The sequence below is a fragment of the Podarcis liolepis genome, assembly GCF_965112155.1.
Source record: "Podarcis liolepis genome assembly, chromosome: 16".
NCBI lineage: Eukaryota > Metazoa > Chordata > Lepidosauria > Squamata > Lacertidae > Podarcis > Podarcis liolepis.
The window spans coordinates 35989999-36003761 of record NC_139567.1 but is presented as its reverse complement, the minus strand read 5'-3'; the positions used below and the strand labels follow the sequence as shown (position 1 = coordinate 36003761).

General features: G+C 45.8%; 1 protein-coding gene and 1 long non-coding RNA gene across 20 annotated transcripts in view; one reads left to right on the top strand and one right to left on the bottom strand.

Moving 5' to 3' along the window:
• The window catches only part of RAP1GAP2 (RAP1 GTPase activating protein 2), a 200807-nt gene extending 187662 nt beyond the window's left edge, over positions 1–13145 (top strand). For 13 of the 19 annotated variants that reach the window (XM_083479622.1, XM_083479623.1, XM_083479633.1 and 10 more), the window contains 8 exons: positions 1585–1722; positions 2528–2646; positions 3660–3773; positions 4281–4398; positions 5000–5126; positions 7894–7970; positions 9030–9070; positions 10560–13145. In XM_083479622.1, the coding sequence (XP_083335748.1) occupies positions 1585–1722; positions 2528–2646; positions 3660–3773; positions 4281–4398; positions 5000–5126; positions 7894–7970; positions 9030–9038 (702 nt within the window). In that variant the 3' untranslated portion in view covers positions 9039–9070; positions 10560–13145. The remainder of the gene's footprint in view (positions 1–1584; positions 1723–2527; positions 2647–3659; positions 3774–4280; positions 4399–4999; positions 5127–7893; positions 7971–9029; positions 9071–10559) is intronic. The other 6 variants (XR_014520035.1, XR_014520036.1, XR_014520037.1 and 3 more) reach the window with 2 other exon arrangements.
• On the bottom strand, positions 599–3653 carry LOC310695401. The gene is made up of 2 exons (XR_014520058.1): positions 3434–3653; positions 599–1486 (listed from the first exon to the last, which is right to left on the bottom strand). It is a non-coding gene; the product is annotated as an uncharacterized lncRNA (long non-coding RNA).
• Positions 13146–13763: the final 618 nt, after the last annotated feature.

The following is a 13763-nucleotide window of genomic DNA, read 5'->3' as shown; positions in this document are numbered from 1 at the left end:
TGACTGTAATGGGTCTTACAGGAAAAGGCAAGGGGTTTTCCTGTTTTCCTGGTAGCCCAGACGTCAGGGTATTTGATGCAGATCTTAGGTTGGACAGGCTCCTACAGGGGCAAGCATGTGCTCCTGTGCGCTGCTAAAGCATCACACAAAAATAATCTCAATGCAGTCATACTATGAGTATATCGAGAATGCACTCCTGCAAACCACCACACCAAAAGGATGGATATGCACAATGCTCTGTGCAAAGATACGCTTACTGAGGGACTTGAGCACTCTGTAACACCATACCAACTGTCTAGTTACAGTAAACAACCAATCTCTTTAACTATTGCAGTGAGCGCTCCTGTCAGAGGAGTCAAGTTGCACCCAACATTGGGGGGCGGAGCGGGGGTGTGTGTGTCACACACATGTGATGTCTCAAGCATTGCGCAATGCATGATGCGCATCAGGAGGAGGTCGATAGTGGGAGGAGGCAAGGCCCAGCGAGGCCCAGCGAGGATCACTGAGGCCACGAGGCTCGCCCCCACTGCCACGAGACCCAGCCCCTCAAGCTTGGGGCGGGGGCAGGGCTCAGCCCAATCCCGACAGACTTCTTTAGGGGGGAGGGGAGGCTGAAGACACTTCAGCCCTATGGAGTTGGCGCCTATGGCTCCTGTTAACCTATTATGAACATAATTTGTACACTGCCTTTCATTTCATGAAGAAATTCCAAGGCAGCTCACAAGCGAAAAATAACAAGAATCAAACTAATGATAAAAGAATACAGGTACCCTTCATTAATACAGGTACTCAAGCAAGAACACCAGAGCATCTTAACTGTTCAAACAACAGCCAAAGGAAGAGCTTCAAGTCAGGGGATGCTTATCTAAACAGGTGTGTCTTAAAGAGTTGGTAGAATGTCAGTAAATATGAGGACTCCTGTATTTTGGGGGGTCCAGCCAGTCAGCCACACCCTTTCCCACGCTACTCTATTCCTATTCAGTATTTCATGCCCACCGAGCATGCATGATCTACATTTGGCAGCTGCTCTTTTCACTCCTTAGTATTTCCCCCATAAATATTTTTGTACTGCTACAAACCTATATTAACCCCCCCCCCCAAACCTCCCGATACCACCCTCTTATGTACTGATAATGTGGTTTCGGGTTGTTGTTTTTTGGGTGACTTAAGACCCACAGTTTGCAATGTGTAGATTTGTTGTTGTTGTTGTGTTGTTGTTTAGTTATTTAGTTGTGTCCAACTCTTCGTGACTCCATGGACCAGAGCACGCCAGGCACTCCTGTCTTCCACTGCCTCCCGCAGTTTGGTCAAACTCATGCTGGTAGCTTCGAGAAGACTGTTCCACCATCTCGTCCTCTGTCCTCCCCTTCTCCTTGTGCCCTCCATCTTTCCCAACATCAGGGTCTTTTCCAGGGAGTCTTCTCTTCTCATGAGGTGGCCAAAGTATTGGAGCCTCAGCTTCATGATCTGTCCTTCCAGTGAGATGCTATAGTACAAAATCGTGACGTTATTTCAAATGGTAAATTGTGGCAAATTTCTGATCAAGATCTTAACTTTCCACTTCTTCTTGTCACCCCTTGCCAGAGAGCCATCCGGGTCCGCAGTCACTCCATGGAAACCATGGTTGGGAGTCAGAAGAAGCATCAGAGCGGAGGAATCCCTGGTAGCTTGAGCGGAGGGATTGCGCACAACAGTGGCGAAATAACGAAGGCCACCTTTTCTGTAAGTGCAGTACAACTAGGGTGTGTCCACCCCTTGTTTGTGGCGGAACCTGGCTCTGCGCAGCACTGACTGGCTGGCAGCCATGCCATCACTGTCGGAAATCAAGCCTTTATCAGGAGAAACTGGCAACTCTCCCAGGCACCCGGCTTGGTCTCCTGTTGACCTCCCTGTCTGCTTTCCCGGCATGATCCAGGCAGAGGTCGCGATAGGCGATCCTTCTCAGTGTGAGAAGAACACACCCCTCTTTCTTGCCCCCCCCCGGGCAGGGGAAAGAGATAGACAGAAACGTATTTACATGCCTTTATTTCTGTCTTTGCAGCATTACAGAAAACATGACTGCTCTCTTCAAACTCCAGCAGTCGAGAGAGTACAAACACTTCCTGTCCAGCTCATATTACACTCTGAGCTAATTCCGGTGCCCTCTGCACTGTGAATTGACTGTCCCTCTGTTTCCCACGGAACAGTCCCAACATTCCCATTATGTTTTGCTTTCAAGTTAGCAGCTCGCGGCTGCATTGCTTCAATATCGTAACAATCACAACCTCTTCTTCTCTGTGTGTTTCAAAACGTTCATTCCATTCCCCAGTCCAAAAAGGAGATGTACTCTTGATTGCATAAACCAAGTGTGTTTGTGTGTACAACAGTATCTTATGCAGTTATGGAAGATTTGGGGTATGTTTGGGATTATTTTATAGTTTTATATACATTGCCAGTATGTAAAATAAAAAATAAAGTTTGCTATGTAGTTCACAGGCAACTGTGAGCCTGGTAAAAGGGTTATAATTTTGTTTGCCTGTCTCCTCAGCCTCCAGTATCAGCAGCTACAGCCAAGAACCAGTCCAGGAGTCCCATAAAGAGGCGGTCAGGGCTGTTCCCTCGTCTGCACACTGGATCAGAGAGCCAGGCAGAGCCTCGGACTCGATGGTAACTTGCTCAGAACAGATGGATAGTTCTGGTGCAGTGCATTTCTGGAGCCATTGCAATACAGTGGTACCTCTGGTTATGAACTTAATTCGTTCCGGAGATCCGTTCTTAACCTGAAACCATTCTTAATCTGATGTACCACTTTAGCTAATGGGGCCTGCCACCGCCGCGCCGCCGTTGTGCGATTTCTGTTCTCATCCTGGGGCTAACCTGAGGTACTACTTCTGGGTTAGTAGAGTCTGTAACCCGAGGTGTTTGTAACCCGAGGTACCACTGTATGTTTTATTTTCGTTGTAGCCATAGCTTTCAAACTCTGCTGCCCCTGGAACAACATGAAAATTGTTGAGGGTTGAGGCAGACATCTTAACGATTTTCCCATTTGTTTAGTAGTTGTAATTAGTTGTGCTGGATGCTAGCGTGTTTACATTTATATATGTGTTTACTCGGAGCTGCACCCAGCTCCACCTGGCCACCACCCCTCATCTCATGAAAGCCACTCTTCCTCTCACCCCATACTCTTTGTCAAAGCCACCCTTCTCTTGACACCTCACAAAAAAACCCCCTTCCCTTAGACTTTGCAATACCTCCACTCACTGGCCTGGGGCACCAGGCTGCTTATTCATATGACTTACTTACATATGTCATGCTGTAGTTTGCAGTGACACCTGTTGGCAGCCATGTGAACTGCAGCGTGACAACATCATTAGCAAAACATTATTAGTAGAGATATTCCTCACCTTCCTGCCAGCCACGAATTTATTCCTCTGAGGAAGGCAGAGATTCCTACCTCATCACTTCTGCTCTTCCTCACTTCAGGGACAGATCTTTGGGTTCAAAGAGTGATGGAGCAGTCACTGTACAGACAGCTCTGTACACACACACTTATTTATGCTGCACCTACCCAGCCTTACAGCCACATTTAAGACCTGCTGGAACAGAATGTTAACGGTATGAGAAGGCAAGATAGATTTGTTTGAAAGTTATGCTACTCTAGTGTTTTGCTCTTTTCATAGTGACAGTGGCTCAGGAACACCAAAGACCCCTGAAGGAGGACACACCTCTCAAGAAATTAGGTCCGAGGCCTCTTCGAACCCAAGCTCTCCAGAGATCTGTCCCAACAAAGAGAGGTAAGTAAACACAAGTCGCGTCCATACCATGCGTTGAAACTACATGGCTTCCCCCAAAGAATCCTGGGGGTTGTAGTTTGTAAAGGGTGCTGGGAACTATAGCTCTGTGAAGAGTAAACTACAGTTCCCAGGATTCGAGAGAGATTAATTGTTAAACCATTATAAAAACTATAGCTCTGGGAGGGGAATTGGAGTCTCCTAACAACTCTCAGCTACTCCTGAACAAACCACAGATCCCAGACCTGTGTCTGATGGAGGTTCTGGCTGTTTAAAAGTGGTATCATTGTGCTTTAATTGTATAGTGTGAATTTGTGGATACAACCCAAAGTCTGAACCGGGGGGGGGGGAGGGGGAGAACAAAAAAGAATGGCAGATGAGCTTTGGAAACAAGATGGGGTATTACAGAACACCAAATCCTGGGGGAGGAATTCAGAGATGGAGTTTTTTCTAAGCTCCATCACCACCATCTAGCTTTAATTTTCTGCCTTCTTCTCCTTTGACTTCCAGGCCATTTATTAAACTCAAAGAAAACGGAAGGTCAAACATCTCCCGTTCCTCCTCAAGTACCAGCAGCTTCAGCAGCACGGCAGGGGAGAGTGAAAATATGGAAGAATACGAAAGCCTGGTAATAATGCAGTTTTCGCTTCCCAATATTGACTGGTCTCTCAGGGGGCCAATGTTCCTGAGCCGGTTGACATTTGCATAAACCAGGAGGCACACGGCTGCCCCCATCTTCTCCTTGGGCACAATATCATTTCAGCCTCTTAGTCTCACAGCCACATACATCTCTCCGACACGCCAATGAGCCAGGGGTCGCCAGCCTTCTTGGCCCAGGGGGCGCTTTTGTAATTGTGCCGTGTGTCACAAAATGGCTGCCATGGGGCAAATTACAAAATGGCCAGCGTGGTGCATGTGGAACATTCCAAAATGGCTGCCGTGGTTTGTTTGGCGTAATGAGTTTTGCATAGGAGAGGACCAGCCAGGCACGGATTAAGATAAACAAACATTCCCTTGCGTGTTGTGGTTTTTGAGGGGATAGTTCCTGAGACCTTTTGCGGATACCGTAGGAAGAACTGGCTGGCACATGGGCACTTGCAGGCGCCGTGTTGGTGACCCCTGCCCCAATCACATAGCTCCCCCTCCTCAAAAATACTCCAGGAACAAAATGTGTGTTGCACTTTGCCATCAAGCCTCCAACTCTCTTCCTTTCCCTCAATCTCCCTCAGGGCAGCCAGCCTTCCACAGCGTCACCATTCAAGCAAGACGTCTTTGTCTACAGCCCTTCCCAAAGTAACGAGAATCCAGCTCTGGCATCTGCCGCCACACCGGTGATAATGAGCAGGAGCCCAACAGGTGAGTTGGGCAAAAGTTACCCAGATGGTATTATTAGGAGCCTGGTGGTAGTTATGGCCTGCGCTGGATTTCGGGCAGTGTGGGTGTTGAGCTGAGGGGGTGCAAAAATTGAGAAGATCCATAATTGAGAAGATCCATTTGGAGGTGCCAAGTTTGGGGCCCACTCACGTTACCAAAGATTACCAAAGTCCGCCCCTGGTTATGGCAATGGATGTCTCATGACTCAGCTACATTAGTTTTAAAAAAAACACCCAGCATTTTGAATGCATTATAAACATGCAACACCAGATGGTGCTGGAGAGCAAAGAAAAAATATTTGCGGTTTTCCATAGCGGTTTTTTGTTGTTGTTAAAACGATTTAGTTTCTGGCTTATTTATAGCATCCCCCCCCCCCCCCCGTGTAGATCCACCCTCAGTAAGACACGTTGGGTGGCAATTTTTTCCTTCTGTCCTCCACCTTTGAACTTGTACTTTTTTATATAGTTATCGGTTTGTGGGTGCTAAATGGCTGGGTTCAATAGATGTTCGAATTTAATTAGAGCTTGAGTGTGAAAAGGGAATGTCAGGTGTGTGTGTGTGTGTGTGTGTGTGTGTGTGTGATAGGTTGTGTAGCTCCACTTCGAAGCCCCTGAAAGTAACATGCGACTAAGTCAGACCCTGTATACTGAGTAGGATGCTAACTATTGCAAATCCAATGAAATCATCACGTGTAAGACAAGTGTAAAAGTTGATTAACTCCGGCTAATTTCCTTCATGGTTGTGATGGCCTGGGGATAATGATACATTAGTGCACCAAAAGGAGTACAGTGGTGCCTCGCAAGACGAAAAGAATCCGTTCCGCAAGTCTCTTCGCCTAGCGGTTTTTTCGTCTTGCGAAGCAAGCCCATTAGCGGCTTAGCGGCTTAGCGCTATTAGCGGCTTAGCGGGCTTAGCGGATCAGCTGTTAAGCGGCTTAGTGGCTTGGGAAAAAGGGGGGGAAAGGGGGGAAAACCGCAGGAACTCACAAGACATTTTTGTCTTGCGAAGCAAGCCCATAGGAAATTCGTTTTGCGAAGCACCTCCAAAACGGAAGACCCTTTCGTCTAGCGGGTTTTCCGTCTTGCGAGGCATTCGTCTAGCGGGGCACCACTGTAGGGCCTTTGCCACCTTGAACTATTTAGAAAAAAGGTGGGCTGTAAATAATAGAATTGTAGAGTTCGAAGACACCCTGAGGATCATCTAGTCTCACCCACTGCAACACAGGAATATGTAGCTGTCCCAAATGGACACCATGCTCTAACCAACTGAGCCATCTAAACTGACATGAAATGTACAGTGATAATAAGTAATAATAATTTTAAAAAATCAAGCAGAATCAGTGCACACGTAAGATCAGAATGTGCTGGGCTGCCTTGAAACCATCCTACTTATCTGTGACAAGTTTCCCTTAGCTCCCCATGAGGCTCTTACAGTGACAAAAATAGAAATTTGCTTCACTCGATTAACCAACTTGGATTGCTCTCGGTGATTAGTAAGCACACCTGCATTGCTGGGGCGCTGGGGCGAAATCAGCATATATAAAAAAGGGTCTGTTTTGTCACATAGATCAACCTAGGAAAAAGAGGAAGATCTTCAGGTCTCCTTTCCTTCTCTCTCACCCTCATTTTATTTACACCCTCCTCCCACTCCTTTCATCAAAAATTTCAATAATTGGTTAAGCATTTCATTTTCGGTTGCTCTCCTCCTGACAATCAGATGTTTGCTTGTAAAAGATAATCACTGGAGAGTCCTACTTAGAAGTAAGCCCCAGTGAGGTTGAGCAGAACTTGCATTCAAGGAAGTGGGTTGAGACTGCAGCCATATTGCCTCTTTTCCTGGGCAATTATTATTATTATTATTATTATTATTATTATTAATAATAATAATAATAATTTTTTATTTATACTTTTCAAGTTTATACATTTCACTAATTTTACAATCAAACTTGACTTCCTTCCCCCTCTTTCTGCGGTTCCTTAAATTTGTTTTTCATATCTTCTGCATATCCAAATTAACTTAATTTGCTCATTTATTCGTCTTCTTTAAATATATGCTCTTATAAAACCGCAGGTTGTTACAGCAATCTTGCCAGTGTTTTTATCTGTTTACAATTTATCTGTAAAGATTCAATAATCCATATTTTTTTATTAAAAAAAATGTTATCTTGATTTCTTCTTCTTCTGGTAAGTTTTGCCATTTCTGCATATTCCATAAATTTTTGTATCCATTCTTCCTTTGCTGGGACTTTTCCTGGGCAATTCTTAACTAATCTGAAATAATGAAAGACTCTAACCCTGCGTACATCACAATAAAGTCAAAGCACATGGCTCCCCCTCCCCCCAAATCCTGGAAACTGTAGTTTGTTAAAGGTGCTAGGAATAGTAGTTCTGTAAGGGGTAAACTACAGTTCCCGGGTTGGCTTGGGGAAAGTCATGTGAGCAGGGGGCCCTCCTCCCACTTCCAGGCCACTGCAAAATTAACACATTGTTGTTTCCATTTTAACAGTGGGCTTCTGTTAAACTAAACCGGTTCCAGTCTGGTTTAGATTCATTCCATTAAATCTGGGGTAGCCAAAATGGTGCCCTCTAGATGACTCCAACTCCTTTCATTCCCAGACAGGAATGATCAGGAATGACAGGGGTTGTGATCCAACGACATTTAGAGAGCACCTCATTGGCGACTCTTGAGTTCAATCATTTGAAGCAAACACCGTTTTTTTTCACTGGGTTATTATTATTATTTCAAACAGATATGAAGAGCAGGAATTCTCCGAGGTCAAACCTTAAATTTCGTTTTGATAAACTTAGCCATTCAAGTTCTGGCCCGGTAAGTTTGAACGTATCAATCAAGCCGTAGACTTAAGACATTGGTCAATCTACAGCTGGGGAACCTTTGGCCCTCTGGATGTTTACAGGAACTACAACTCCCATCATCCCCTGCCATTAACCATGCCTGCTTGGGCTGATGGGAGTTGTAGTTCAGCAACATAAGAATATAAGAAGAGCCTGTACATTGGCCCGTCTAAGTCATAGAATTAGAAGGACCCTGAGGACCATCTAGTCCAAAGCCTTGCAATGCAGAAATACGCAGCTGTTCCATACAAGGATCGAACCTGCAACCTTGGTGTTACCAGCACCATGCTCTAACCAATTGAGCTATCCAGGCCCTGTTCTCACAGAGGTCAACCATATGTGTATATCCCAAGGAGAGGCTCACAAGCATGACATGAGTGAAGCAGCAATCTCCCCATCTTCAGTTCCCAGCAACCAGGATACAGAAAAGTTGGGAAAGGTTCAGAAAAGGGCTGCCAAATTGATCAAAGGGAATGGAGCAACTCCCCTAGGAAGGAACATTTGTGACTTTTTTTTTAGTTTAGGGAAAAGGCGGGTAAAAGGCAACAAGATTGAAGTTTAGGAAATTATGCATGGGCAGGAGAAACTGAATAGAGAAAAGTCCCCACCCCATGGTCTCTCATAACGCCAGAAAGCGTCCAAAGAAGATTGTGGAAGATAAAGGAAAATTTCATGCATAGTTAAACAGTGGAACTCACTGCCACATGAGGCAGTGATGGCCACTAACTTGGACGGCTTTAAAATTCCTGGAGGTGAAGGCTATCAGTGGCTACTAACCATGATGGCAATGCTTCTAAGGACGTAATAGGAATAGCCCTCCTGGATCAGGCCTGCCCTCACAGTGGCCAACCAGATGGCTGTGGGAAACCAGAGAGCGGAATAAAAGTTCCATGACCCCATACTTCTGGCCATGCATGGGGTGGGTGGGGGCCAATGGGAGGTGGAGTCCACACACCTGGAGGGCAACACATTGCTGCAATAGAGCAAATGAGGCATGAAGTGAAGTCAGCCAATCCTTTTCCTTTCCTTGCAGACACATTAGCTGATGGATAAGACTGCAGACCTCCCAAAAAGGTGAGTCGGTTGGGCCAAGGTCTCACAAAGATGGTCCTCCTGGTCCATTTTTCTGTTTTCTGTTTTTGCATCCAGCAGGAGGTAAGAGGCAGAGGTGCTGAGGAGGGGGGTGGCCCCAAATTTAAATGAAGCGGCCAGGTCCCCTCAAAGTTCTGTGGCAGCCATGCATGTGTGCCGTGGGGTGTGTTGATGTCGTGCACACACATCACAGGGCATGCGTGCCTGGTGTGCTAACATCACATGGCCCGGGGGGCCCCAATCACAGGGGCAAGGCAGCACATGTGGGGTGAGGGAAGGCTGATTCAGTCCAGAACCCAGACCTGAACCCAGATTGAACTTGATCCAAATAACCAGTTACCACCCAGGAAAGCTTGAAATTGTTCCACCACAAACTACTGCAACACACTCTTTGTAGGGCTACCTTTGAAGGTGACCTGGAAACTACAACTAATCCAGAGTGTGGCAGGTAGGCTGGTGACTGGAAGTGGTCGCCAGGACCATATAGCACTGGCCCTAAAGGATCTACATTGGCTCCCAGTATGTTTCCGAGCACAATTCAAGGTGTTGGTGCTGACCTTTAAAGCCCTAAACGGCCTCGGTCCTGTATACCTGAAGGAGCGTCTCCACCTCCATCGTTCAGCCGAGACACGGAGGTCCAGCGCTGACAGCCTTCTGGCGGTTCCCTCACTGTGAGAAGTGAGGTTACAGGGAACCAGGCGGAGAGACTTCTTAGTAGTGGCACCTGCCCTGTGGAACGCCCTCCCATCAGATGTCAAGGAAATAAACAACTATTTTAGAAGACATCTGAAGGCAGCCCTGATATAAAGGTGATAAAGAACTACACAACCTGAAGGCAGCTCTGTATAGGGATTTTTTTTAAAAAAATGTTTAATGTTTTATTATGTTTTTATGTGTGTTGGAAGCCGCTCAGAGTGATTGGGGCAATGCATTCAGATGGGCAGGGTACAAATAATAATAATAATAATAATAATAATAATAATAATAATAATAATAATAATAATAATACTTCTCCGCCGCCTTCCCCGCCAAAAGTGGTATTGGTAACTGGCAGGTAATTACTGAACAGCATTAAGTTCATGGTGGGCTTTTCAAGGATCAGGTGCACAACAACCTTTTTAAGAGCAGCGGGCCCCACTCCATCATGCAGTGATACATTTGACTCAGTTCCTGTGCGCAGTGGCTAGGCCTATCCTACAAGGAAACCATTGTACCACGCACCATGTGGCAGCCATTTAATGCCATGTGCACGCCTCACTTTCTCAACATTTCAAATGCACCCACTGCCCCACTAAAGCTTGATGATCTCTGGACTAAGGCTTCCAACCCTGTGGACATCTGATTGGGAGTAAGCCCCATTGCTATGCTGTGTGATGCCTTCTGCTGCAAAACAAATATACATTCAGTGTGAATATTAAGTGTACCCCTGCCTAGCTAAGGACCATCTAATTTCTTTCCTCCTCTTTTCCAGGGCATTTCTGTTCGGGTTTTTCTTCCTTCCTTCCTGTTTTTCTTATGTGAAAACGCTCTTTTCGACTGACAACGTCCGCCCGCCACACTATGCGCCACTGCCACGTATGAAATGTGCTTCACCCAGGCAGATGTTCCCGTACGACCCTGAGGGAGCTGCTACCTTGCCACGTCTCGGCTGGGATAGATGCCCCGGGAGATGAACCTGAAAGGTTGTGGGACTCTCTTCCCTCGCCGACTCCTGTCTCTGCTCCGTCCCTCGTGATCCAAAGGACATCTGGGGAGAGGAGACGGGTTTGCTGCTGACATTATACTTGAACCCGCTTCTTACCCTGTTTCCGTTCGGTATTCTGAAATCTGCAAATCCAGTGTGCTCCTTGTCCTTAATCGTAGCTGTTTGACTGAAGGTCATGATCGCTGCTCTCCTGGTGATTTGAGAAAGTTACTTTGGTTTTTTTAAAAATAATCACTCATAGTGATATTATAGGCTAATTTCTCCCCTTCCCAGGGCCTAAAGTCAAGTGTCCTTTTTCTAATGCAAATGGACTTGTTCTGCAAGTGGGACTTCTTCCCCTTGAAAGACAGCCTCAGCCAATTCAGAATGTGGCATCTTTTCTCCTTACTTAAGTCCTGCTCTACTCCTTATCTCTCTTCCCTTCCCAAGCCCAGTTCTAGAATATAAGCAGGGACTTGCTGGACCAAAGGTATGTCTAGCCCAGTCCTCACCCTTCGGCAGCACCCTGCCTGGGAACCTGGGAGCCTAATTCAGCTACCGGAGCTGAAAACCAACAGCAAATTTCTCCTCCCCCACTGAAAGTGTCTAATCTCCCCCTAAAGCTATTGTAGCGAATGGCCATCAGAACATCTTGTAGCTAGGAGTTCCATAGAGTGGGTTTTTGGAAGACGCTTTATGTGTGGAGATCAGTGCACACTGATCAACGCACAGTCTTCGCAGGAAAGTACTGTTCTGATGGCATGAGTAACACAACAACTGGTAGTTTCTTATCTGCTGCAGTCTTCATCTGCCTTCACAGTCGTTGTAACTTACCGCTTGCTATCTTCCACCTGTTCTGCTGTTGAGGACTTATTGGAGCATTCTTTGTCTTGCTTCTCTCCCTTGACCTTTCAGCTGTACTAATACGCCTATAAAGGGCAACTGAGCTCCTAAGTGAGCCTAATTTTTATTTCTGGGCTGACTTAAGAGAGGCTCTGACCACCCCTCATGTGGTCAAGCCATGGTCATCACTGTCCACGAATTTGGCACCGATGAGACTAGGCTGCTATTGAATATTTGATTGTGTGTGAGAAGAATCAAGGCTGCCTTCTCCTGTGGGCCATATTAACGCAACAAGATGGCGGCCATGCTAACTGGGCCCAATGGCAGTTGTAGTCCAAAAGAGCTAGAGGACTACTGTTTGGGGAAGATTGCCTTAAAGCAGGTGTAGGGAACCTTCACTGGCCCACTGGCCAGATTTAGCCCACCAAGTCTCCCCATTTGGCCACTGAGGTGGTTTTCCCCAAACCACAGTCATATGTGGCATTGAGGGTGGGGCAGGCAGAAAGCAAACTTGAACTTTATGACATCAGGTGATTGGCAGCTGGGTGGTCCTGCCCACGTCAGAGTTGACCTGCAGAGTAGGGGGTGAGGAAATAAAGATCTGGTACTCTGGGCCAAAATGGTTCACAAATCACCTTGAAATGCTTCCAGAATTCTGTAGGGCAGGGATGAGGAAACTGTAGCGGTGAAATTTCCTCGAAAGGGGCGTTTCTCCAGCTCTTTGCTCATTTTGGTTGCTCCTTTCTGCACCTCTTACCCCCCCCATCAGTGTTGTCCCCCCAGGTCCAATGACCTACTGTGCCTGATATCTCCACCTTCTATGAATTTATCCTGATTCCCTACAAAAGTCGACTGTCATCATGTCTTCTTGGCAGCAAAATATGTGCTGCTGCAAGGAAATCCTTTTTTGTCTGCACAGAACCTGCTGCTGGTAAATATCATTTGCCAATTCTGCATTCTAGAGTTTGGAAGAAGGGAGAAAAATGCACATTTTCCTTCCTTGAAACTCCACAATTCCATTTCTCCTTGAATTCTAAAATAATTTTGTTTTTGTTGGGTGAAAAAACAAAACACACAAAGCATGCATTTCACTTTTCTTCTTTCTCTTCTTCATGGTTGTAGCATGGTATTTAAAATGATCTCCCTCGAAGGAAAATGCTGGGTTTTGTGGTTATCCAAAAGGTCTCATTCATTTCAACAGAGCAGGAAAATTTTCCTCTTAATTAGGCGCCTAATGAAAAGAAAAAATGATAGTTGCAGGGAGTGAGTGTGTGTGAGAGAAAAGCAGAATTCTTTTTCGAAAGGTCTCTGACAAAATGAAATATAATTCTTTTGTTTGTGAGGAGGCGACGCTTTGTAGCCGGTTGCTGATGTACGTTGTAAATAATGTATATTTAATTTATTGCTACGGTAGCCTCTTGTATTTGTTATTGTATAAAACAAATTCTACAGAAAGGTCAGAAATGTATATTTTGTTGCTTAAATGTGTCTTTGCAAAATTCACAATTAAAATAAAATATTTTGTGTCTATCGGTGTCTTAGGCTTTTTGTTCATGCAGGCGTCACAGGGGGGAGGATGAAGGAACATGAAGACAGGTGTGTGTCACAGTGTTTAGACCCACCCCCTGCCCCCAACATGGGCTGCAAGCCCTGCCCCCCCTGCCCCCCACTTTCCGGCCAACATGGGAAGATCTCACCAAAATTCTATTCAGGGCCACATTAAGCTACTGAAGGTAATGGGGCCCCAGCTGTCCATTGCCAACAACAAATTGTCACTGTTTTTTGTGTGTTGAATATATGCTGTATATGACACCTTTCCGCAGAGCCTGCAAGACGGAACTGTTCTGCCAAGCCTTCGGTTGGATCCCAGTCTGACCCTCCTCTCTTTATAAGACCCTGCATGTAAGTGGTCTCCCTAACTCTTCCCACCGGCTCATATAAGACCAGCACAAATAGCTAAGACTCGCACAAATAACACAAATGGGAAGAGTTGGGGCCTGGTGAACACTTATTGCTCCTAACTCCTATAGTTATAATTCGTGGGTTTCCATCTGATGTTATTCTGATCTTAATTTAATTTTAAGCTGTATTTTAATCAATTGTTTGATTTTATGTTTTTAATGTATTATATATTTTGATGTTAGCCGC